Source organism: Prionailurus viverrinus, chromosome C2, assembly GCF_022837055.1.
Source record: "Prionailurus viverrinus isolate Anna chromosome C2, UM_Priviv_1.0, whole genome shotgun sequence".
NCBI lineage: Eukaryota > Metazoa > Chordata > Mammalia > Carnivora > Felidae > Prionailurus > Prionailurus viverrinus.
Genome location: NC_062569.1, coordinates 55,081,262 through 55,107,620, shown reverse-complemented (window position 1 = coordinate 55,107,620; position 26,359 = coordinate 55,081,262). Strand labels below are relative to the sequence as shown.

The window sequence follows — 26,359 nt, the reverse complement described above, 5'->3', positions numbered from 1 at the left end:
AAACAAATGAACGAAGGACATTCAAATAACTAAGGGAAAGGTAATGAGTGACTTAGCCTGACAGACAAGAATGACAAAGGTATGTAATATTCTTAATCTGGGGCAACAATGAGAAGAAATATTAACTAGAGCAGCTTCCCCTATTCCCTTCCTCCAATGGGTAAAGCTGTTTATATCACAACAGAGACAGGAAGCCCAGCTTTCAAGTCAGCCTTCCTGCTGTTCTGCCTCACTTGTGTGATCTTTGTTCTGCTCCAGTTTTCCTAGGTTCTCTCCAGACCAAGTCATCTTGTTGCCTCTTTTCACGAGCTCTGTCACGTGGCTCTTTCAGACTGCCCACCCCTGGGTGCAGAGGTACGTCCATTTTTGCTCTGTTTGGCTCTTTGGGTCAGTACTGTATTCTCACAGCCCAGCATGAGCCAAAGAAGTATATGTTGAACAAATGACTGCCTGTGGAAAACACACTAGCCATGATGGATCAGCCAATTTTGAAACTGACTAGGCACTGTCATTGGGCTCACGTTTCCTTTTTTTTTTTTTCTTCCAGAAAGACCTTTCAGTGCCCTGCCCACTTGAGAGAAACTTCATTCTTGCATGCTATGTAAGGCTTCCCTTGATCTTCGAGTGGAGGAACCCTTTTGGGTTCCAGTGTTTACCAAAGCTAATGTTTACCAAAGCTCAGCAATTTATTCAGGGTTATTTGGAGTATAAACTTATTAACATTCTTGCCAGAAGTTCCTCCATTTCTGAAAAGTATACTTGAAGAGAAGACTAGTTGGAAATTTATAAGTTCATGGGTTAGCTTTGACAGCTCTTTATCCCTGACAAAGATCAGAGATGCTGCACTACGTGGAAGAAAGTATGAAGATGCCAGGCCAGCGAGATGAAAACAAATTAGGAAGGATGCATTGTGGTGTAGTAGTTTTGGAGCCCACTTAGGGGATGAGGACACCCGCATTCCCAGCCCTGCTTGCTGGCTGTGAGACCCTGACTAACCATCAGGTCTCCAAATCACAGTCTCCTCAACTGGAAAAGAAGTGCTGCAGTAGTAGGGCCTACGTCCTAGATAGTTTTAATCAATAAACGGTGGAAATATGGAAAGTACTTAGTCCAGTACCAGGACCAAGCAGGGGCTGTTGCTAAAATTATGGAGAGAGGGCAATGTGAAGAAAATGGATAAAGTAGAAAGCAAGTTTTTTTTCTTTTTTTTTTTTAATACTTATTTATTTATTTATTTATTTATTTATTTATTTATTTATTTATTTACTTATTGTTAATATATGAAATTTATTGTCAAATTGGTATCCATACAACACCCAGTGCTCATCCCAAAAGTTGCCCTCTTCAATACCCATCACCCACCCTCCCCTCCCTCCCACCCCCCATCAACCCCCATCAGCAAATAAAATTTGACTCTCTACTATATGCCCAGCTGTGCTTCGGAGTGAGAGGGAGAAATGTAAGCTTTATCAAATATGCATAATCCTTAAAGTAGATCGATGCCACTTGAATATTTCACACCTCAGTTTGAAAACGTTAATGAGTTTTGTAGTTCTCCTCCAGCTGCCAGAAGTACCTGTTGTAGGACTTCTGACAGTTCCAATCATTCCCAGGTATAGGAAGATCATGGGGCAGGAGGAAGGCCACGGGAGAGGGGAGCATGTGTGGAAGAGGAACCAAAAAAGTTTGCATTTGGCGTGTGGATCGCTACTGCTAGTTCCTGTGGGCTTATATGCTCATGGGAGCAAAACATTGGGAACTTTAAGATGTTAGAGGAAACCTCATCTTTGGACTCTAAAAGGAAGCTTACTGGGGCTCCTGGCTGGCTCGTCGGTAGAGCATGTGACTCTTGATCTCAGGGTTGTGCATTCAAGCCCCACATTGGGTGTGGAGCCTACTAAAAAAGAAAAAAAAGAAAGCTTACTGAACTGAAGGGAGAATGTGGATAAACTAGGATTTATTTGCATGTTTACATGTGCTAGAGACCATGTGGTGTTACATAAGAGACACTGGGAGCTAGCTGCATGGTTTGTAAATGGAACAAATGTAAGTAAGCAAATAAGTTAGAGGAGCACATAGTGGACCCTAATGATAACAGTGGTACTCTCTACTTAGTTCTTACTGTGTCCCAGCCCGGTCCTAAATGTTCAACATGTATTATTTCAAGAAACGGAGTTTCTGATTCGCTGGAATCAGATGGGGTGGGGCCCGAGGCTAACAAGCTCCTAGGCAGTGCCCGGGCACTATAGTCTGAATAGTGAGGTCTAGAGCAGCAACATTGGAATCACCTGGAAAAGGTTTCAAAATACTGCCACCTAAACCTCACCACCCTTTGTAACTCTCATTTAGTTATTAGTTCGGGGTATATACCCTGGCTTCCAGAGCTTTTCAGGTTCTCCAAGAGATTATAATATGCAGCAAAGTTTAAGAATCACTGGATTCAGAAAGAAACGGGAAGAGAGAGGTAATGGTCAGACAGCACCGCTTGTGTTTGTTTCTAATGATAATCAGAGGAGGTCAGAATGATAGAGTTTTATATTGCTTTGTTTATGAATTAATATGTTCAGTTTGAGTGGGTACTAGAAGGGAAATTTTCCTCACGATGTGTATTGATATGTGTGTCTCCCTCTTTATTTTTAATTTAAAAAATTTTTGTTTAAGTTTATTTATGTTGAGAGAGAGAGAAACAGAGCACATGAGCAGGGGAGGGACAGAGAGAGGGAGAGAGAGAGAGAGAGAGAGAGAGAGAGACTTCCAAGCAGGCTCCGTGCTGAACTTGAACTCATGAACTATTAAAATCATGACCTGATGGGGAGCCTGAGTGGCTCAGTCGGCTGGGCATTGGACTTGGGCTCAGGTTATGATCTCACAGTCTGTGAGTTCGAGCCCTGCCTTGGGCTCTGTGTTGACAGCTCAGAGCCTAGAGCCTGCTTCAGATTCTGTCTTCCTGTCTCTCTATCCCTCCCCCACTTGCGCTCTGTCTCTCTCCAAAATAAATAAACATTAAAAAAAAAAAACGTGACCTGAGCTGAAATCAAGAGCTGAATGCTTAACTGACTGAGCCACCCAGGCACCCCGTGGTTCTCTCTCTTTATAAGAAATAGGACATGAGTGATGTGTGTAATTATGATTTGTATTAAACTCAATGTGCACAGGACCTTGTTTAGGCTACCAGGATTTCCACCTTTGGTAGTACTGTTTTGTATGTGGAAAAAGAGTCATAACGTTGCCCAATTGGCAGTAATTGTAATTATCTTTAATGATAGCATATATTTTCTCCTTGGATGACCCTAAATCTAGTATGCATGGGCTTAGAATTTTATTGAAATGTGGTTTTTTGGTGATTTTGTTTGTTTTTGCATGTCTGGACCTGTTTTTTGTTTTTTGTTTTTAATGTTTATTCATTTTGAGAGTGAGAGATAGAGAGCAAGTGGGGGAGGGCAGAGAGAGAAGGAGACAGAATCCCAAGCAGGCTCTGCATCTATCAGCACAGAGCCTGGTGCAGGGCTTGAACTCATGAACCGTGAATGAGATCATGACCTGAGCCAAAACAAAGAGTCAGATGCTTAACCACTTAAACAATGCCCCTCATGTCTGTACCTTTAAAAATAATTTTTTTTAACATTTATTCATTTTTGAGAGACAGAGACAGAGCATGAGTGGGAGTGGGGCAGAGAGAGAGGGAGACACAGAATCTGAAGCAGGCTCCAGGCTCTGAGCTGTCAGCACAGAGTCCGACACAAGGCTTGAACCCACCAACCATGAGGTCATAACCTGAGCCGAAGTCGGGCGCTTAACCAACCAAGCCACCCAGGCGCCCCGTGTCTGTACCTTTTTAAATGAACATGATCAGAATCAGTGCAGCCTATTAGAAGAAGGCTTTGTTTCAGAAGAAAGCCGAAGAAAAGTAAGCATACTCTAACAGATTCAGGAGTTTACTTTTGGATTCAATTTATTCTTGGGGATATTTTGTTAATAAATGAAAGGGGTAAAAGCACATTACCAGACCATTTGCACAGCATTCAGATACCCACCTAGTACCTACTGTGTGCTAAGCTCCAGGGATGTGGCAGTGAACAAGATGTGCAAGGCCTTTCCCCTCACAAACCTCAGATTCTTGAAGGAAAGACAATAAACAAATAATAGACAGAAAATCTCAGGTGGTTTGATTGCCTACAGGAGAATAATGAGGGGTGTGATAGAAAGTAGGGGCAGGGGAACCACTTGAGATAAGGGGTCAGGGAAGGACTCTCCTAAGTGACATTTTGCTAGGATCCAAAGCAGGAGAAGGAGCCAGACTTTTCATGAACCAGCTTTTGTGTTAGAGAAACAGCAAGTGAAGACTCTCCGAGGGAGGGAAAATTTGAAAGTGTCAGGGCTCAGAACCGAAGCCACTTTGACTGAAATAGAGATAGGAGGAGGCGTGGCCACAGACGAGATGTATTCCTGAGAGACAGACTGGATAGATAGATCTTCTTCAAAAAATATGAACCTTGTTGTCCTTAAGCTCTCACTGTCTTTGTGCTTTGTTTTTGTATTGACAGCTCTCTAATGAACATATACTTGCGATTAGAAAAGTTTTATATGTTTTTTTAAAAAATTGAATTTGCTTTGCCTTTGTAGAATATAACCAACATATTTGTACCCCAGGAAAGAATTTCAGGTTATTTTGGCTTAAATAATGGTACCATTGCAGTAATTCTTTGTTCTGTTTCTCTGGAGTCCTTGCATTTGGACTGATCCCTCCACCCACCCTGTCAGCCCCCCAGTTTATTTTCTAGTGCCCAGCATATTTGTGATGCCAAATAAGAAGGTCCATATCTGCATGAATTATTAGTTGCCATTTGTTACTATTGTTAATAACTCATATTTCAGGTTTTGAGGGTGAGAATCCTGAGTCTTTCTGTGTAAAGATGGTAAGGTTGTGATGCTGCTTTACTGTGTTTAATCAAGGTTTGGTGGTAGTGAGAAATTAAAACCATTCAGAGTGATTCCGGTCAGTAGAGATGTGGCAGACTCCCTGGCATAGGAAGGGTGGTGCCAAGAACGTGATATCTGGGGGCGCCTGGGTGGCTCAGTCGGTTGAGCGTCCGACTTTGGTTCAGGTTATGGCCTCACCGTTCATGAGTTCGAGCCCCACGTTGGGCTTTGTGCTGACAGCTCAGAGCCTGGAGCCTGCTTCGGATTCTGTGTCTCCCTGTCTCTCTGCCCCTCCCTTGCTTGCTCTCTCTCTCTCTCTCTCTCTCTCTCAAAAATAAATCTACACTAAAAATTAAAAATAAAAGAATGTGAGATTTGGAGTCCTGCTTGATTTTGTCCCAACCACCTACGAGCCTGTGACTTTGGGCAAGTTATTGACTCTCCCCGAGCCTCAGTTTCCTCACCTATTGAATGCAAACAGTAAAGGTTTCAGAGCACCTTTATTTGTGGACTGTCTTGAAGGTCCCGTGAGTTAGTGCCTGAGAACAGTTCCTGGTGCTCTCGCCACGGCTGGGCACCTAGGGCCAGCATGTCTTGTAGACATGATTGCACACAGTCACTAAATAGACAAAATGACTGGATTGCCAAGCTGTTTTAACTTCTTTTTTTTTTTTTTAAGTATAACATGCAAAAAGAAACTGTACTAATTAGGAGATGAATTATCACAGTGAACACACCTGTAAGCACCATCTAGGTCAAGAAATAGAACATGGCCGGAACCCCAGAAAGTCCCCCCAGGGTCCTACCAATTATACTTCCTTCCTGTCTCCAGAGGTTATCAGTGCCCTAATTCTGACACCTTAGATTGCTCTTGCCTGCTTTTCAGTTTTGTGTAAATGGAATCATAGTATCTATTCTTTATGTGTCTGGCTTCTTTAACTCTACATTATATTTGAGAGACTCTAAAATGTCACATGAGGTTATAGTTTGTTCATTTCTGTTTTGTGGAAGGTGCTGTTACATAAATTTGTTTCTTCCACCATGGTTGTTTCCAGGTTGGAATTATCATGGATGGTGTGCTATTATGAATTTTCTGGAACATATTTTGGTGTCCCAATGTACTTGTTGTTGAGTGTTCTTCCTAGGACTGGAGTTGCTACATCATAGGATACATGTATATTCAACTTTAGTGAATGACACTAAAAAGTTTTCCAAAAACACTCAACCATTTTGTAGAATTTTTTTAACTCCAAACTACTGCTCAATTCACCAAAATTAGTTTATTGATTCAGTGAATACAAAGATGGGCTAGGACAAGATTTTTCCAAAAGGTAGAGTTCAATCCTGCCAGAGACTGAAAATTAAAATAGGTTCTTCAGATAGATTTGAGAAACACTGCATGATATATCCTCTTCTCAGAGAATGTATATTAGCATATTAAAACTGGAGAAGCCCTCCATTAAAAAATACCAGTTTACATTCATTTGAATTATTTTGGCAGGGCGGGAGGGGTGGATTTCCACAGAGCTCTTTTGAGGGCTCTGTAACACTTGGGGGTAAGACATAGATGCATCCATCTTTGGTGCCAGAAAGTTCTGGTATTAATAACTGAGGAGAAGAAATCTGCATCTCAGTTCTTCTGCTCTCTTCTAAAACATTGGATGCAACCAACCTCTTATTTATTTCTGGAAGTTTTCTGGGCTTTTCTATTATTTGCAGTGTTTCTTCAGCTTTTACGTATCAACCACCAAATCGACCCGTAATTATTTGTGGTCACTGGTGCAGCAGCATCGTGCTGGGCTTGTGGGATAGAGAAGATGGTTTGCTTGGGGTAAATTATTTAAAATCTAGTTGGTGAATGCATGTTTACTTAATATGATCACAAGTTTATCTTTTATCAAATGAAATTATTTTAGAATTATAAATGTGAGTTCTTTACAGTGATATATGATATTATTTAAGAAGTCAGTAATAAAAAAATAGTGTATTTCCTTGTTGGGCCTTTTTATATTTTTCTGCTCATCGGTGTTTTAGGTTCTTTCTGCCCCTCTCCTGGGACATGGGATTTAGAACAGTGTCAGAGCTCACAAAACTCATTCTTGTGCTAGGAGAGCAGCTGCCCTGTGCTCCCGCTGTCTGGTTATGAGCCAGTCCTAAGTCTCAGACCAGGCCAGCTTGATTTCTGTGACATCATAGTGTGTCCACATTTATCCACATACCTGAGTGTCACTTTAACTTCAGAAACCACTGACTTTGCTGACTGAATAGTCCATATTGTCCACGTAAACCTCACAGTAACTGAATCGGTATTGTGGTGCTTGATTTTAGCTGAAAAAAAAAAAAAAAAAAAAGACTTTTTTGAAAAGTTAAGTAACTTCCTCAAAGTCACACACAACCATTAAGTATTACAGCCAAGATTTAGGGTAAGCCATTTAAGTCCAGGCATTTTTGTTATGCTTTTTTCCCTGTTTTGATAGGTTTAAAAGACAAAGAAAACTAAAAATAGAAGAGAATACTTGTATTTCAATCATCCTGAATTAACAAATGCTAATTAATACTTAATAGTATTTGTGGCCAGTCTTCTCTTTCCCCTTTTCACCACACAATTATTCTTCCACAGTGACACCCACACTGCTGAGTGTGGAAGCTTTTCCTGCAGTTTCTTTAAAAAATTGTTTTAGGGGCACCTGGGCTCACGGTTTGTGGGATCGAGCCCCTGCATCGGGCCGCATGCTAACAGTGCAGAGCCTGCTTGGGATTCTCTCTCTTTTCCTTTCTCCTTGCCCCGCCCCTGCTTGTTTTCTCACTCTTAAAATAAATAAACTTAAAAAAATAGTTTTGTGTGCATAGCTGCTTTTGTGCGGTTTAAAACTATATAAATTATATTACATATGCATTTAATTTTTCAACTTGTATATTTTACTCAACATTTTATTTTTTAATACTCTCGAAATTGATATTCTGTGTATAAATCCAATTCACTTCTTTTTAACTGTCTTCTAGGATTCCATTGGAAGACAGTAGCAGGTTTTATTTACTTATTATCTTACGGATAGAGATTTAAGTTGCTTCAGATTATCTGTTTTCATAACCCCATAGTAAGCATGCTTGTACAGGTCTCCACGCATGTACACATATGAGAGTTTTTCAAGGATGTAGTCCCAGGAAGGGAAAGTCTGGTTTTCAGTTCTCTAGATGCAACCATGTTGCTTATCTACCACAGTGGGCTTGTACTTCAACCCTCAGTGTATGACAAATGTCATTCACTCCAATACCTGATTAATAATAAACTTTTTTATGTTTTCAGATGGGTTAAAAACTTGGTATCTGACTTTAATTTGCCTTTCCCTGGTCACTAGTGAGACTGACCCCTCTTTTCATGTTTATCGGCATGTAATTGGAAGTTCTGAGTTCCTCTTCTATGAACTTATTCACACGTTACCCATTTTCCTTTTGATTTGTAAGCTTTATATAAACTTTATACAAATGAAAATTAATAACAGATTATTGCAAGTATATACTATCTAACAAATATAGTGCAAGGATTCTGGATACCAGCCCTTTGTTTTATTTGTTGTAAATATCTTCTCTGAGTCTGTGGCTCACATTTTAACTCGTCTTGTCCTATAAACTTTATATTCTAATGTTGCCCAGTGCATTTCTCCTGTCTTTTATGGGATATGCTTTTTGTAACTTGTTCACAAAGGCCTCTGCCACACAGAGGTTCACAAATATATTCTGTATTTTTCTGTAATCATTTTAGTTTTGCTTTTTAAAATTCTTTTACCCACGTGGAACTTTATTTTGAAATTAATATGAATATAGTTTTTTTTTCCACATTTATTCTGAAACCATTTGTTGAATCTTTTCCCCACTGGTTTGTGAGGCAGCCTCTGCCATTTTTCAAGTCCCTGTGTATGGGTATGTCTGCTAAGTCCCTGCGTATGGATACATCAGCTTCTGGCCTCAGTGCTGCTCAGCTGTTTCATCTGTTGGTCTGCCATTCTGTTTTCATAACTACAGCTCTGCGATAGGATTTAATAACAGCCAACCCACCACCATCCCACCTTCATTCTTTGTTTTCAAAATTGTATTGGTTATTCCAAATCAAGAAGTTTTCATCATAATGTGATGTATTTATTGATTAATTTGGAGAAGTGGAATCTTTTGAGTCTTTTGAATCTTCTTATCCTTGAACACATTATCTCTCTCGTTTACTCACATCTTTTTGTGTGTTTTTTTTGTATTCTTCAGAAAAGTATTTTACTTTTCTACATTAGGGTCCTGCAGATTTTTTGTTAGCTTTATTTGACACTGTAGTTTTTGTTGCTGTTGTAGTTTTCCTTAGACTTTTTTTTAAATGATAGAAATCTTTTTTAAACTTTTTTTTTATCTTATAGAGATAGCACCAGCAGGGAAGAGGGGCTGGGAGAGAGAGAGAATGAGAGAGAGAGAGAGAGAGAGAGAGAGAGAATCTCAAGCAGGCTCCACACTAAGTGGGATATGGGCTGGATCCCACAAACCCAGGATCATGACCTGAGTCAGGTGCTTAACCAACTGAGCCACCCAAGCGCCCCTAGGTTTTTGGTTTTTTTCAGTGTTCTTGGTATATATATGAGCTCATATCCAACATCTTGGTATACCTGTCAGTTCTTACAAGTTGTCTTTTTCCTCTTGAGTTTTCTTTGTAGATGATTACATAATAATGAAAATAATGGCAGGTTTCTTTTTTCTCTTAACAGTTTTTACATCTTCCTCTTGTTTTAGTGGACACTAACACACACTAAAAATACACTGTTTTCCTGACTTTGGTAGAAATATTTCTAAAGTTTATCCTTAAGTTTGCTACAGTTTCTCTAACAGGTTAGACTCTTCCCTTCTATTCCTAATGTTTTTTTAATAATTGTCTTTTTTGGGTTTTTGTTTTTCATTGTTTTCTGCTTTATCTTTATTATCCCTTCTGTTTTCTTGTTTATGTAATAACATTGGAATTATTTTTTTTAACTTCTTGAGCTAAGTACTCAGCTTACTTATTTTCAATCTTTTTAAAAAAATATATTACCTATTATGCTTAAAAGTCTTCATACTGTATCTAGTTATGTGACATATTCTGGTAAGGCAAAGGTATTGGGATGAAAAACAGATCAGTGGTTGCCTGGGAGTTCAGGGAAGGCTTGATTAAGGGACACTAGTAGAATTTTTGTTATGATGGAATTGTTTCATATCTTGATTGTGCTGGTGGTTACGTGTACAGAAGAGGAAAATAAAAAGGGTAGATTTTACTGTATGTGAGTTATATATCAGTTAAAAAATCAAGTGGATACAAAACAATGTATATAAAGTAATTCTACTTTTAAAAATGTATATTATTTTAAAAGGTTGTTAGTTTTCTGTAAGGACTACTTTAGTTACATCCAGTGTGTTTTTATACATAGCACTGTGTTAAAAAATTTTTTTTTTAATTTTTTTTAAATCTTTATTTATTTTTGAGAGAGAGAGTGTGAGCAGGGGAGGAGCAGAATTGGAAGCAGGCTCTAGGCCCCGAGCTGTCAGCACAGAACCCAACACAGGGCTTGAACTCCTGAACTGTGAGATCATGACCTGAGCCGAAGTCAGATATTCAACCGACTGAGCCACCCAGGCGCCCCTAAAAATTTTTCTTAATGTTTTATTCTATTTTTTGAGAGACAGAGAGAGACAGATTGTGAGCAGGGGAGGGGCAGAGAGAGAGGGAGACACAGAATCCAAAGCAGGCTCCAGGCTCTGAACTGTCAACACAGAGCCTGACGTGAGGCCCGAACCCACAGATGTGGAATCATGACCTGAGCTGAAGTCGGATGCTCAACCAACTGAGCCACCCAGGTGCCCCTTATCTGTGGCACTTTAAAATGGGGAGGAAATTTTTTTTATTTTCATTTTTTTGAATTTTAATGTATTCATGTGTTTTAAAAATCAAAATAATACAAAAACTATGTAACTTACAAAGTAATTATACTGAGTAATATTTTCTAAGTAATACACCAAAGTAATATAAAAAAGGGATGCTCTCACTCCTTCTCTCATCCACCCCATTTCTCCCTGCCCACTGTGTCTTTTCATTGTTTTTCTCATACACATACAAATACATATTTTTTATTTCCTCTTCCTTTTGACACAAAAGTTGGCACATTGTAGACATTGTTCTATATCTTCTCCACTTAATATATTGTACAAATCTTTAACGTCAGTAACATCTGTATAGTATTCCGTTGTGTGGATGTTTCATTGTTTATGTAAGTAATCCCTCATTAATGATCCCTTGGGTTATTTCCAAATATTTGCTATTATAATGTCGTAGCTAATAACAATAAAATGCCGTAACATTTTAGACATAGACAGCTGTGTCTAAAATAAATTCCAGGAACAAAATTACTGAGAAAAGAGTAAATGTATTTGTCATTTGTATAAGTATGTCCAAATTGCACTCCATTGAGATGTTACGGTTTTCTTTTTTTTTTTTTTAGTATATGAAATTTATTGACAAATTGGTTTCCATACAACACCCAGTGCCCATCCCAAAAGGTGCCCTCCTCAATACCCATCACCCACCCTCTCCTCCCTCCCACCCCCATCAACCCTCAGTTTGTTCTCAGTTTTTAACAGTCTCTTATGCTTTGGCTCTCTCCCATTCTAACCTCTTTTTTTTTTTTCCCTTCCCCTCCCCCATGGGTTCCTGTTAAGTTTCTCAGGATCCACATAAGAGTGAAACCATATGGTATCTGTCTTTCTCTGTATGGCTTATTTCACTTAGCATCACACTCTCCAGTTCCATCCACGTTGCTACAAAAGGCCATATTTCATTTTTTCTCATTGCCACGTAGTACTCCATTGTGTATATAAACCACAATTTCTTTATCCATTCATCAGTTGATGGACATTTAGGCTCTTTCCATAATTTGGCTATTGTTGAGAGTGCTGCTATGAACATTGGGGTACAAGTGGCCCTATGCATCAGTACTCCTGTATCCCTTGGATAAATGCCTAGCAGTGCTAATTTTCTGAGGAACCTCCACACTGCTTTCCAGAGCGGCTGCACCAATTTGCATTCCCACCAACAGTGCAAGAGGGTTCCCGTTTCTCCACATCCTCTCCAGCATCTATAGTCTCCTGATTTGTTCATTTTGGCCACTCTGACTGGCGTGAGGTGATACCTGAGTGTGGTTTTGATTTGTATTTCCCTGATAAGGAGCGACGCTGAACATCTTTTCATGTGCCTGTTGGCCATCCGGATGTCTTCTTTAGAGAAGTATCTATTCATGTTTTCTGCCCATTTCTTCACTGGGTTATTTGTTTTTCGGGTGTGGAGTTTGGTGAGCTCTTTATAGATTTTGGATACTAGCCCTTTGTCTGGTATGTCATTTGCGAATATCTTTTCCCATTCCGTTGGTTGCCTTTTAGTTTTGTTGGTTGTTTCCTTGGCTGTGCAGAAGCTTTTTATCTTCATAAGGTCCCAGTAATTCACTTTTGCTTTTAATTCCCTTGCCTTTGGGGATGTGTCGAGTAAGAGATTGCTACGGCTGAGGTCAGAGAGGTCTTTTCCTGCTTTCTCCTCTAAGGTTTTGATGGTTTCCTGTCTCACATTTAGGTCCTTTATCCATTTTGAGTTTATTTTTGTGAATGGTGTGAGAAAGTGGTCTAGTTTCAACCTTCTGCGTGTTGCTGTCCAGTTCTCCCAGCACCATTTGTTAAAGAGGCTGTCTTTTTTCCATTGGATGTTCTTTCCTGCTTTGTCAAAGATGAGTTGGCCATACGTTTGTGGGTCTAGTTCTGGGGTTTCTATTCTATTCCATTGGTCTATGTGTCTGTTTTTGTGCCAATACCATGCTGTCTTGATGATGACAGCTTTGTAGTAGAGGCTAAAGTCTGGGATTGTGATGCCTCCTGCTTTGGTCTTCTTCTTCAAAATTCCTTTGGCTATTCGGGGCCTTTTGTGGTTCCATATGAATTTTAGGATTGCTTGTTCTAGTTTCGAGAAGAATGCTGGTGCAATTTTGATTGGGATTGCATTGAATGTGTAGATAGCTTTGGGTAGTATTGACATTTTGACAATATTTATTTTTCCAATCCATGAGCAGGGAATGTCTTTCCATTTCTTTAAATCTTCTTCAATTTCCTTCATAAGCTTTCTTTTTTTTTTTTTTTTTTTTTTTTTTTTTTTTTTTTTATGAAATTTATTGACAAATTGGTTTCCATACAACACCCAGTGCTCATCCCAAAAGGTGCCCTCCTCAATACCCATCACCCACCCTCTCCTCCCTCCCACCCCCCATCAACCCTCAGTTTGTTCTCAGTTTTTAAGTCTCTTATGCTTTGGCTCTCTCCCATTCTAACCTCTTTTTTTTTTTTTTTCCTTCCCCTCCCCCATGGGTTCCTGTTCAGTTTCTCAGGATCCACATAAGAGTGAAACCATATGGTATCTGTCTTTCTCTGTATGGCTTATTTCACTTAGCATCACACTCTCCAGTTCCATCCACGTTGCTACGAAAGGCCATATTTCATTTTTTCTCATTGCCACGTAATATTCCATTGTGTATATAAACCACAATTTCTTTATCCATTCATCAGTTGATGGACATTTAGGCTCTTTCCATAATTTGGCTATTGTTGAGAGTGCTGCTATGAACATTGGGGTACACGTGGCCCTATGCATCAGTACTCCTGTATCCCTTGGATAAATTCCTAGCAGTGCTATTGCTGGGTCATAGGGTAGGTCTATTTTTAATTTTCTGAGGAACCTCCACACTGCTTTCCAGAGCGGCTGCACCAATTTGCATTCCCACCAACAGTGCAAGAGGGTTCCCGTTTCTCCACATCCTCTCCAGCATCTATAGTCTCCGGATTTGTTCATTTTGGCCACTCTGACTGGCGTGAGGTGATACCTGAGTGTGGTTTTGATTTGTATTTCCCTGATAAGGAGCGACGCTGAACATCTTTTCATGTGCCTGTTGGCCATCCGGATGTCTTCTTTAGAGAAGTGTCTATTCATGTTTTCTGCCCATTTCTTCACTGGGTTATTTGTTTTTCGGGTGTGGAGTTTGGTGAGCTCTTTATAGATTTTGGATACTAGCCCTTTGTCCGATATGTCATTTGCGAATATCTTTTCCCATTCCGTTGGTTGCCTTTTAGTTTTGTTGGTTGTTTCCTTGGCTGTGCAGAAGCTTTTTATCTTCATAAGGTCCCAGTAATTCACTTTTGCTTTTAATTCCCTTGCCTTTGGGGATGTGTCGAGTAAGAGATTGCTACGGCTGAGGTCAGAGAGGTCTTTTCCTGCTTTCTCCTCTAGGGTTTTGATGGTTTCCTGTCTCACATTTAGGTCCTTTATCCATTTTGAGTTTATTTTTGTGAATGGTGTGAGAAAGTGGTCTAGTTTCAACCTTCTGCATGTTGCTGTCCAGTTCTCCCAGCACCATTTGTTAAAGAGGCTGTCTTTTTTCCATTGGATGTTCTTTCCTGCTTTGTCAAAGATGAGTTGGCCATACGTTTGTGGGTCTAGTTCTGGGGTTTCTATTCTATTCCATTGGTCTATGTGTCTGTTTTTGTGCCATCCTTCATAAGCTTTCTATAGTTTTCAGCATACAGATCCTTTAGAGATGTTACGGTTTTCTACTCCACCATACATGAATGAGAGAATGTTTCCCTCTCTTTAGTTTTTATTACTAAAATATTTTATTTCTTTATTTTTTTAGTATTATTATTTTTTAATTCTTTTTCAAGTTTATTTATTTTGAGAGAAAAAGAAAGAGGCAGAGAGAGGAAGAGAGAGAATCAGAGAGGCAGGCTCTGTGCCATCAGTGCAGAGCCCGATGAAGGGCTCAAACCCACGAACCATGAGATCATAACCCAAGCTGAAATCAAGACTTGGATGCTCAACTGACTCAGCCACCCAGGAGCCCCATTATTGAAATATTTTAAAGTGAATACAGCTATCTTGGCTTTCTACTCCTAAATATATACTCTTAAAAATAGGACAAGGTTTTTTAATTTTATTATTTTTAACAGCTTTATTGGGATGTGACTTACATACCCATAAATTACTTAACTGTACAATTCAGTGATTTTTACTAAATTCACAGAGTTCTGCAACCATGACCCAATCAAATTTTAAAATATTTCCTTTACCCCAAAATGATTCTTTATCTCCATTTGCAACCAGTTGCTGGTGCCACCGCCGGGCAACCACTAACCTGTCTGTAGATGTGCCTTTCATGTTTCATATTAATGGAGTCATATATATATATGGTCTTTGTGTTGATCTTCTTTTACTTAAGACTCATGTTTTTCAGGTTCATCCACATCCTGAATTCTTTTTTTTTTTTTAATTTTTTTTTTTAATGTTTTATTTATTTTTGAGACAGAGAGAGACAGAGCATGAACGGGGGAGGGTCAGAGAGAGAGGGAGACACAGAATCTGAAGCAGGCTCCAGGCTCTGAGCTGTCAGCACAGAGCCGGACGCGGTGCTTGAACTCACGGCGTGAGATCATGACCTGAGCTGAAGTCGGCCACTTAACCGACTGAGCCACCCAGGCACCCCTACATCCTCAATTCTTAAAACTGGTATTTGTTACAGCCTGTATCAGTGCTTTGTTTCTTTTTGTAGCTGAGTAGCATCATTGTGTAGAAATACCACATTTGTTTATCCAGGAACATTTTATTTTGTAGCCAGCTAACATTATCACACCTAAATAGATTAATAATCCTCCTCGCATCACCTGATATCTATGTTGTATTCAGATTTCTCCAGGATCCGGTCCAGGACCATACATTTGCAATTGGTGTGTCCTTAAACCTCTTTTAACCTACAGCCATCCCCTTTTTCATGGTTCTGACTGGCTGAAGACACCATGCTGGTTGACAGTCCCAGTTCCTTGATTTCTTTGAATGCTTCCTGTGGTGTTCCTTAGCTTGTTCTTCTATCCTGTATTTCATGTAAATTTTGATTAGATTCCAGTTAAACATTTTTGGTTAGGATTCATCAGAGACAATATTGTGACTTTACAGTGTAGCTCACTAGGAGATAAATAGCATGAATTTGTGCTATCATTCTGCTAAGATTGATGATTAGTACTCTGATTCCTCCAATGTAAATTTTATATTGTTTTAGTCCTTGTAAGTAAAAGGCAGTCTTTGGAGGGTTACTTGGGTGCCTTATTAATCTTTCGTTTGATGATTAAAACGCTGATTGATCATCATTGCCCGAATCAATAGTTTCATGAGAGGTTGCAAAATGGTAGCTTTCTTCTGTCATTCTACCTACAGTTATAACTGGCATTTTTCTATAAAGAGGACTTTTTCCTCTTCAGTTGTAACACTTGTCCCCCTGAACTATAGATCATTGTTTAAAGCAGAAAAAAATTGCTTGGCTTCTTCCCCCGTACCCCTGCAAACCAATAGATTTCAGTTAAGTGGTTGATGTAATAGTGCCTTTACAATTTCCAATATGATATTCTCTTTAAATTTATGGATTAAACAGAAACTGTATGTAAGGGTGTTGAGTTTCCAAACAGGTTTTTTTTGTTTATGTGTTTTTCAAGTTGTGTTTTTGTCATAATTATATTGTGGTTAGATAATGTGGTTAAGTTGAGGTTTGTTTTGTGTTTTTTTTTTTTTTTTTCTCTGTAAGTAATCTCTACACCCAGTGGTGGGGCCTGAACTCATGACCCTGAGATCAAGAGTCTCATGCTCAACAACTGAGGCAGCCAGGCGCCCCTGTTGAATTGAGTTTTGAAAGTTCTTGAGATGACTTATATAACCTAACATGAACAGTTTCTTAATGAATATTTCACGTGTTCTTGAAACAAATATTCCATTCTCTTAGATCAAGATTATTAATATTATTTGAAACACTTATATCCTTATTTTTTGCCTGCTTGATTTAGACGGATTTGTTCAAAATCTCCCATTAGGATTATATATGGGTGCCTGGGTGGCTCAGCCAGTTAAGCGTCCAACTTTGGCCCAGGTCATGATCTCATGGTTTGTAGGTTTGAGCCCATGTCAGGCTCTGTGCTGACAGCTCAGAGCCTGGAGCCTGCTTCAGTTTTTGTCTCCCTCTCTCTGCCCCTCCCCCACTCATGGTCTGTCTCTGTCTCTCAAAAACAAACATTAAAAAAAATTTTTTTTTAAATCTCCCATTAGGATTATAGATTTTTTCCATTTGTACTTATGCTTTTCCGAGTTTGCTTTATATATTTTTGAGGCTATGTTTTTATGTTGATATAGTTTCATAACTGTTACATTATCTTGTTGCATGGCTCCTTTTATCAGTAACAAAATCTTATCCCTTTTAAATGCTGTTCATTTAAAATATGTGACATGAGGGGGCCTGGAAGCTCAATTGGTTAATCGTCCAACTTCGGCTCAGGTTATGATCTCATGATTCATAAGTTCGAGCCCCACATCAGGCTCTCTGCTGTCAGTGCAGAGCCTGCTTCAGGTCTTCTGCCCCCCTTGCTTTGCCCCTCCCCCCTCTCCAAAATGAATATTTAAAAATGAATAAATATAATATGTGACATTAATAATTAACTACAGCAGCCTTCTGATTGACATTGTCATGATACGGTTTTTATTTACTAATTTTAAAACTTTTATGTTGTTTTGTTTTAGGCATGCATCTTATAAGCAGTATAATGGCAGAATTTTAAGCCACGTTGAGAATCTCTTTTAGGAGGTAGGTTTATATTTACTCTGACAGTACATTTATATTTACTTCTGATATCTTTTGTGTTTTCTATTTGCCTTGCATTTTCTCTGCTTTTTTCTTCTTCTCTATTGGTAGCTTGCTTTGTTTCTTTTATTTCTCAGTGTGGAAGATACGCATTCCATATCTGTTCTTTCAATAGTCACTCTCAAGGTTAATAATGTACATTCTTAAATGATTTTTTTTGTAAAATGTTAAAATTTATCACTCCTTGTTCCTCTTGAATTAGGTAAGAATATTAACATATTTTAATTTTTCACATATTTTAAGTCTTTTTACAGCAACCATGTCATTTTTGTATAGTATTTCAGTTTCACTTTTGCTGACCACATTAAAAAAAATTGTATTCTTGTTCTTCTCTCATTTTGTTTTACAGTATCTGTACTTACTAGTTTTCACGGTCTTTTAATGGCCTCCTGGTTTACATCTGTTCCTTTCATGCCATTCCTTCCTCCTGAGCTCACTTTTCTCCATACTAAAACATATTCTGTTGATACTTCTCCCAGCTAGAGTTTGTGGACTTTGTAAGTCCTAGTCTGTTTGAAAGTGTCTTTATTTCACTTTCAGTTCACTTGAAATCTCTAAAATTCATCTATAAAATAGGTACAGTAAAACCAGCTGGCCCACTGTATAGAGTTACTGGGGGAATACTAATAATACTTGCAAACACTTCATCAACTGTTTAAATATGTGTGTGTATACATAACATGATTATATGTAAAGTGCTATTATTGTAAACTAATGTAAGTCCTGGTAGATTTATATTTAGAATTACTATATACTTAATCTTTTAAAATAATTCCTCACTATGTTGAGATAACATTTACTGAAATAAGAGAGGATAATACCTAATAGACATATCATGAATTGTACGTGGCTACACTTTGGGAGAAGAACCTGGGGTAAGATGAAACTCAGAATCCTGCTTGCTCGTTTAGGGTTACTACCATTCAGTTGAACTTTGAGATATGCAAGCATAAAACTAAAAAAATTTTTTGACTTTGTTTTTATCTATGTACAAAGACAATACACAAATGGCATGGAAAATCTAAATGATACAAAAAGAAAAATGAAAGAAAGAAGAAGTCTTCCAGAAATCCCGCAGAATAGAAGCCATTGACATACTGAGACATATCCTTCTAGAAAATCTTGCTTAGCATATGTGACTATATGGGTTTAAGGACTTATACCACATAAGCAGTTTTGCGATTTTCATTTGCTATATATCAAGGGAAGATATAGGTAAGCTTCATCGCATATAATAAATAAATATATGCTGTTGTATGAATAGATCATAATTTTGTTTAACCAGTTCCCAATTGTGAGGCATTTAAAATTAAATTTTTCCATATTATAAATTACACACAGTTGCCTGCTTACTTCTTTAGGATAAATTGCTAGCAGTGGTAATTGCTTGGTTAAAGAGTATACACATTTAAAATTTTGATACGTGTTTTCAAATTTCCCTCCAGAGTGCACGAGAATACCTTTTCCCCCACACATACTGACTATTGTCATGTGGGTTTTTTTTTTTCCTTTAATTTGCTGATTTGAGATTTTTGTCAATATTTCTGCTTCCTTGTAAGTTTGAACATCTGTTCTTATTGATCATTTGTAGTTCTCTTGAGAATTTCTCTTGCCGCCATTTATTCTCTTGTAGTGTTCATCTTGTACTTAATTTGTATGAACTCTTTTTTTTCTTTGGGTTTACAAATCTTTGTCATAAATCTCAGGTTGTTTTTTTTTTTCTCTCCAGTTTGTTTTTTAATCTTTCATCCTTGTTTGTGTTTTTTATTGTTGTTTGTTTTTTTAGTTTTTTGTTTGTTTTTTATTTTGTTTTTGTTTTTGTTTTGCTTTTTAACCTTGTTCAAGAAATTTTTGAAATCTTTATTTGATCAAAATTTCCTTTATGGGTTCTAGATTGTTTCCCTATAGTTGAGTAATTGAAAAGTCTTCCCCATTTCAAAATTACTAAAATGTTCATCCATATTTTCTTTTAGTGCTTTTAAAGGCTCATTTTTCTTCCATTTGATCTTTAATTCATTGGAAAAAATTGTATATAAGGAAAAAATTTGTATATATATACAAAAAATTGTATACAATTATATATAATTGTATATAAAAATTGTATAATTGTATATATATATATACAATTGTATAAAATTTGTATATATAATTGTATATGTCAGTGACTCCCTGTCTTTTATATCCTGCTCTCATTTTTAAACTTGACTAGTAAAAGCCAGGATATGAGCCACTGAATCATGGCAGGAAGTGAGATGTGTCGCACTATTTCTCTTCTCACTGTTTATTAATGTGCCTTGAGTTATTTGTCAGTAGAGATGGAGGTTCAGAGGGGAAAGGTGAATTTGGGAAGGGTTGCCTCCTGTGAATGCATACATGGAACACAGAATTAAAGAGAGGATACCAGCAGAGTGTCTCTTAGAAGTTTTATGTTTCACCTATTTTAGTGACCCCTGAGTTCTTTATCCAGGGAAGTAAAACTGGTATGGTGACCTAAGACACCAGCTGACCTGAGAATTTAGATTATGTTTTAAGCCTTGAATACCAAGTGCTGTTTTCCATGATAAAGCCATGAACTCTTGAGTTCTGTGGACTAATGGTAACTTTTTTTTAACTTTTTGTTTCAATATATGTTCCTAGTTCAGAAAGAAATTGGAGGAGGTGGGCGTGCTTCATTTACCATCTTTGATTTCTAATTCCCTGACCCATAAGTAAATGCGGTTACATTTTTTATATGTCTTCCAGAAATTTCAAGCGTTATTTTTGACTACTACATACTACTGACTGTTCGGTTGGTGAAATTGAAGATCTTTCACTCAGAAGAAATAAATCAAGAAGGAGGTAAGAAATAGAAATATATTTATGGCTTCAAAACATATTTTTCTTTAAATAGTAAGAACTCATAGAGATTATTTTTCCAGGATAACCCATTTGACAATAAAAATCAATTTAGAGAACACAGGACACAAAGGCTGCCAAGGGTGGAACACAGCTGGGGACCAGACTCTATTTATTGAACACTTAATGGCCAGTGAAATGCTTTGCACATGTTGTCACCCTCCACTGTATTTGACATCTTTAGTGCAGAGATGTGGAAACTGAGGCTCCAAAAGGAAGAACATACCTGCTTGCCCTGTTTGTTAAAGGACAGAGCTGGGTTGTAGACTCTGGTCTCTCTGCCCTTAGAACCACCTGTGTGTGGGTCCTTGAAAGACTTTTCCCTCTTTTTGGACTAGAGAATTCCTCTTCTCCTTGCTGCTGTTTTATTTTCTTTGTGGGCCCATAGCAGTAGACATCACAGCCACAGTCACATTGTCACATTTAAAAACCATGGCTTATAGGAGCGCCTGCATGGCTCCGTCAGTTAGGCATCCGACTCTTGGTTTTGGCTCACAGTTCATCGGTTTGAGCCCCATGTCAGGCTCTGTGCTGACAGTATGGAGCCTGCTTGGGATTCTGTCTCTCCCTCTTTCTGCACCTCTGCTTCTTGTTCTCTCTCTCTCTCTCTCTCTCTCTCTCTCTCTCTCAGAATAATAAACATATTTTTTTAAAAATACAGGGGCACCTGGGTGGCTTAGTCGGTTAAGCATCCGACTTCAGCTCAGGTCATGATTTCGCGGTTCGTGAGTTCAAGCCCCGCATCAGGCTCTGTGCTGATGGCTCAGAGCCTGGAGCCTGTTTCAGATTCTGTGTCTTCCTCTCTCTCTGACCCTCCCCCGTTCATGCTCTGTCTCTCTCTGTCTCAAAAATAAATAAACGTTAAAAAAAAATTTTTTTTTAAATACAAAAAAAAAAAAGAAAAGAAACATGGCCTATTGAATGCATGTGAGATAACTTTTGTAATAAGATTTGCTGCTTTGAGTTCTTCCCATTATTGAAGAGTAATGGAGCCCTCATTGCCTATATATGGTTGTAAATGCTGATCCTTATGCAGTATACTTTCCTTTTGGTAGTCTGAAATTTATTCCAGTGTGCTGATTTGTTAGAATGAGATGTAAAACTGCCACCTGACAAGTGTTGTAATAAACGTAAAAGTTGTCATTGGCTGAGGTGTAAATCAAGACCCCTAGGGTTGTGCATGCAGTGTCTAGTCACAGATGAGGAGACAGTGTAGGAAGAAGTTCATTACTTCTATTATTCTTATTCTAGGTCTCTTCTGTTTCAGGTTTTTCCAGGAGCTGGCTGTGCAAGGCTAGTAAGGGGGAGAGAGGAAGACTGGGGTGGGATGGACAGACCTACCTTTTATCCTTTACACAAATGGAAATAGCATAACAAGTCCGTGTGCATTGCTCTCCTGCTGTAGGTCTGTGTCTGTCTTGCACTTTGACTATTGTGAGAAACACTTCGCCAACAAGGTCATAGACTACAAATGGAGGGGCAAGACACATATACATGCAACTGGACTGGAGAGTTTGTATTGTGTGACTTAAAATATAGAAAGCTCTAGAGAAAGGAGAGATTACTGACTGTGACCAGAACTAATCAGGGAAGGTAGGATATGGCCAAATAGGACAAGGAGTCTTGAGGTCCTGTCATTTTCATAGTATTAAGAGGCAGAAGAGCTGTGCATCCAAAGACCTAAGACTGACCCAAGGTAGAACCCTTGGGGGGCCAGCCTTCCCATATAATGACATTAACATATGCCCTTCATAACAGATTCTGGGTTCCCAGGACCCCTCTTCCCAGAGGATGGGGGGTGAAAGGGCACCATTGGAACCTCCTCAGCCTGCCCCTCATGTTGTTCATCCATCCCTTACTCTGAAGTCCCTTAGCATTGATATAAACAGTCAGTGCCACCCTGTCCTTCCATGTTTACCTGTTGCCTAGGGGTCCCCTTCTCCCATCTCCTTCCTTTGGTCTTAGTGCCTGGTGTTGTCTGTGGGTGTGGAATGTCTAGGAAACACTTAGCACGTGTTTGTCTTGATACCATGGTGCCCAGAAAGCCCTGTGGGATCCTGAATTGTGAACCAACCTCATCCTTGGGGCCTAGCACAGAACTGAGGTGACACTGTCACTCCAGTCTGAATGCTGTAACATTAATGCTCTTCTCATCTCAGCTGGAGGGTCCATCCCATGATTCTGATCTGGCACAGGATTTCTGAATAGATTAGAATGGGAAACACGTGAAAACTCAATTCTATGGACAGGCCTTTAATTTAAGCACTTGTTGTGCAGACTGAGCATGGAGTTCAGCCAGTGAGGTAAAAGGGGAGCTGGGATCTGTTTGGGGCAAGGAAAAATCTATTTCACAGTCTTGACCACTTAAAAACTCTGGAGATGCTTACCCTGTTTGTGTCTAGAGGACTTGCCTTTCAGGTGAAGAGTCTCTGCTCCCATCTCATTTCCCATGAATAATTGTAGCCACTGGGTTTTCCTTATTCCAGATTTGCTAGAATCCACATCTGGTCACACAGCTGAGAAAGACCCTTGGTTTATTTGGACATGTTGCTGGTAATATCTCGTTGCATTAAATCCTTCACTTCTCTTTCCATAGTGGTGAAGAAGAAATGCGGCTTTTTTTTTTAAATTGCAGATTTATTTTTTAACCCCCCCATTACTCATCTTTTTCTGTCCCTCTGGACATCCGGGACAAAATCATATTTCAACAGTTATTTAAATCAAACAGGAAGTATTAATTTTCCCAAAGTAATGAAGGATATGTTTTTAATCTTGGTCTGGATGTAAAAAGCTAAAATGCCCTCTTGGTTTTTGGTGTCCATTTGCTTATAGTTAAATGAAATGAACTAGGTTGGGGTCAGGATTCTTGGTTTTGCTTGGGAGCTTTTGTTGTTCCAACTCTTTAAGTAGATAATCAGATATCATTTAATACTGTGTCTTGTGTGGTGGAGTACTAACCAGGTCTTTGATAAATCTTCCAGAACCTCAGGCTCGTGTGCTTCTGAGTTGCTGTGGATGGCCCTGGCTCTCTTGACCACTCTTCCAAGTAGGATGTCACTGAGATCCCTCAAATGGAGCCTCCTGCTGCTATCCCTCCTGAGTTTTCTTGTGATGTGGTACCTCAGCCTGCCCCACTACAATGTGATAGAACGTGTAAACTGGATGTACTTCTATGAGTATGAGCCAATTTACAGACAAGACTTTCGCTTCACACTTCGAGAGCATTCAAACTGCTCTCATCAAAACCCTTTTCTTGTCATCCTGGTGACCTCACACCCTTCAGATGTGAAAGCCAGACAGGCCATTAGAGTTACTTGGGGTGAAAAAAAATCTTGGTGGGGATATGAGGTTCTTACATTTTTCTTACTAGGCCAGCCGGCCGAAAAGGAAGACAAAGTGTTAGCATTGTCCTTAGAGGATGAGCACATTCTTTATGGTGACATAATACGACAAGATTTTTTAGACACATATAATAATCTGACCTTGAAAACAATTATGGCATTCAGGTGGGTAACTGAGTTTTGCCCCAATGCCAAGTACATCATGAAGACAGACACTGATGTTTTCATCAATACTGGCAACTTAGTGAAGTATCTTTTAAATGTAAACCATTCAGAGAAGTTTTTCACAGGTTATCCTCTAATCGATAATTATTCCTATAGAGGATTTTACCAAAAAGCCCATATTTCGTACCAAGAGTATCCCTTCAAGGTGTTTCCTCCCTACTGCAGTGGGTTGGGTTATATAATGTCCAGAGATTTGGTGCCAAGAATCTATGAAATGATGAGTCACGTAAAACCCATCAAGTTTGAAGATGTTTATGTTGGGATCTGTTTGAATTTATTAAACGTGGACATCCATATTCCAGAAGACACAAACCTTTTCTTTTTATATAGGATCCATTTGGATGTCTGTCAACTCAGACGTGTGATTGCAGCTCATGGCTTTTCTTCCAAGGAGATTATCACATTTTGGCAGGTTATGCTAAGGAATACCACATGCCATTATTAATTTGACAAAAGCCTAGAGAAAGGATACTCTGTGGAAAGTATTAATATTACTGTAAAACGTCCAATGGAAAACTCATGGGAAGGTCACTGTGTTGAGTTACACTGAACTGAGACTCATGAAGAACGCACAGACTGGGGACTGGAGGGTCACACTTTGATTTACCTAGACCAAAACCAAGTCAGGCCCTTTAAAGGTGATTGTAAGAGGAATTAAACACCTTATAAAGGAATCGGGGATTTTTGTTAATAAAACGAATAGGACCAAACTATTTGAACGTGCCATTCTGTAGGCTAGAACTTGTTAAAAGGGTTTCATTGAATTATAAGCTCATTAGTCCATAACATCGAAGCAATGGGGAGCTCTACTCATTGAGCAGTCTAGTCTGTTAAGGGTTTTGTGTATATCTGACATGGATTACCAGTTTTTAAAAATACATAGTTCTGTGTAAAAAACTGAAGTTACACTGAACAAAATTTCATCCGTTTTGGTCATTCAGAAGGTACTTCAAGATGTTACAGCATTTCACAGTTATGAATTACTATGTAATATTACTTAGGACTTCCTGGTGTTTGAATGTTATGGTTGTTTCAGTACTGTATAAAGCAAATAGTGATGCACCCTTATCCATTTGAACTTTTTCCCAGTTACCTCACTGATGAGCTTATTATTTCATAGCTCCATTAATGTAAAGACATTGGTAATTATCACATATCAGTAATCTCTTGGACTTTGATAAATATTTTACTGTGGTAATACAGAGAAGAATAAAAGCAAGAAGATCTGAATTTTTGTCTTGTTTTTAAAACTACAATCCCCCGTGTTTTTATGTCACTCCATCTGTCTCATTTTTCCACCTGGAAATTGGGAATAATATAGAATGCCAGGGAGCATGTTTCCTTTTTGGAAAGGACTCTGAAGGCAAAAAAGAAAAGAAGGACCCTGATGGCCAGAATACTATGAATATTATTCTTATCTGCTCCACATGCGTTCTCATTACAATCAATTTGAAAATAAAGAGGGAAAAAAGAAAAAAAGTGCTGCTGCTTTTGTTACTAGTTTCACATCAAAAGGAAAGCCCCAAAATATGGTCTGAGATCCTATCTGAATTCCATGTCGTGTAGAAGCACATTTCTTCATAGGAGTGTTGATGTTGGTCACCTCTGACCTACCGGTAAGTCAAAGAGGAAGACTCCTTGGCCCCAGATTTTGGGGATTGTGCAATTTCCCATGGAGGCTGATATGGGACAAGTGATTCCTTTTTTCCAGATGACATGTTGGCAAAAGATAAAATCCCTTGGCATAAAATATAAACTTGAAAATATGTAGTCAGCTTAGTAATACTGAAATATTTACAATTCTCCAGAAAGAGAGGCTTAATTTCAATTAGAACTGTTATGTGATTCTCTATAAAACAGTTATTTCCATTTCCCTGATCTCAGACCTGATACCAGTCACAATAAAATCCATTAAATGAACTATTCTATGGAATCAATCTATGTCCTTGCTAATCCCCATTCATAAGGAGTCACTTTCTTTAAGACGGATGGTGGGTATTTTTGTAGTGTGATTAGATTGGTTTTGCAGAAGTCTACATTGATGTTGTAAGCTAAATCAAAAAATTTCTTAAGAGAGAACTTTTAAAACAAAATAAAAATCACAAGTAAACTGTGAATAGTGGCCAAATTTCAGAAGATTGTTTCTTTTCAACTAGAGATTGGAGCCTAAAAGATCTCTAAAGAGTTAAATGGTTACAAAAAATAAGAAGTTGG

At 38.6% G+C, this 26,359-nt stretch overlaps 1 protein-coding gene across 16 annotated transcripts in view; it reads left to right on the top strand.

The window, feature by feature from the left end:
* Positions 1 to 25,375, top strand: part of B3GALNT1 (beta-1,3-N-acetylgalactosaminyltransferase 1 (globoside blood group)) — a 29,080-nt gene extending 3,705 nt beyond the window's left edge. For 4 of the 16 annotated variants that reach the window (XM_047874395.1, XM_047874398.1, XM_047874394.1 and 1 more), the window contains 5 exons: positions 259 to 354; positions 548 to 601; positions 17,564 to 17,627; positions 20,427 to 20,522; positions 23,561 to 25,375. In XM_047874395.1, the coding sequence (XP_047730351.1) occupies positions 23,595 to 24,590 (996 nt within the window). In that variant the 5' untranslated portion in view covers positions 259 to 354; positions 548 to 601; positions 17,564 to 17,627; positions 20,427 to 20,522; positions 23,561 to 23,594 and the 3' untranslated portion in view covers positions 24,591 to 25,375. Of the gene's footprint in view, positions 1 to 258; positions 355 to 547; positions 602 to 17,563; positions 17,628 to 18,680; positions 18,900 to 20,426; positions 20,523 to 21,846; positions 21,873 to 23,065; positions 23,133 to 23,560 lie in introns of all 16 variants that reach the window. The other 12 variants (XM_047874400.1, XM_047874397.1, XM_047874411.1 and 9 more) reach the window with 10 other exon arrangements.
* The last annotated feature ends 984 nt before the right edge of the window (positions 25,376 to 26,359 follow it).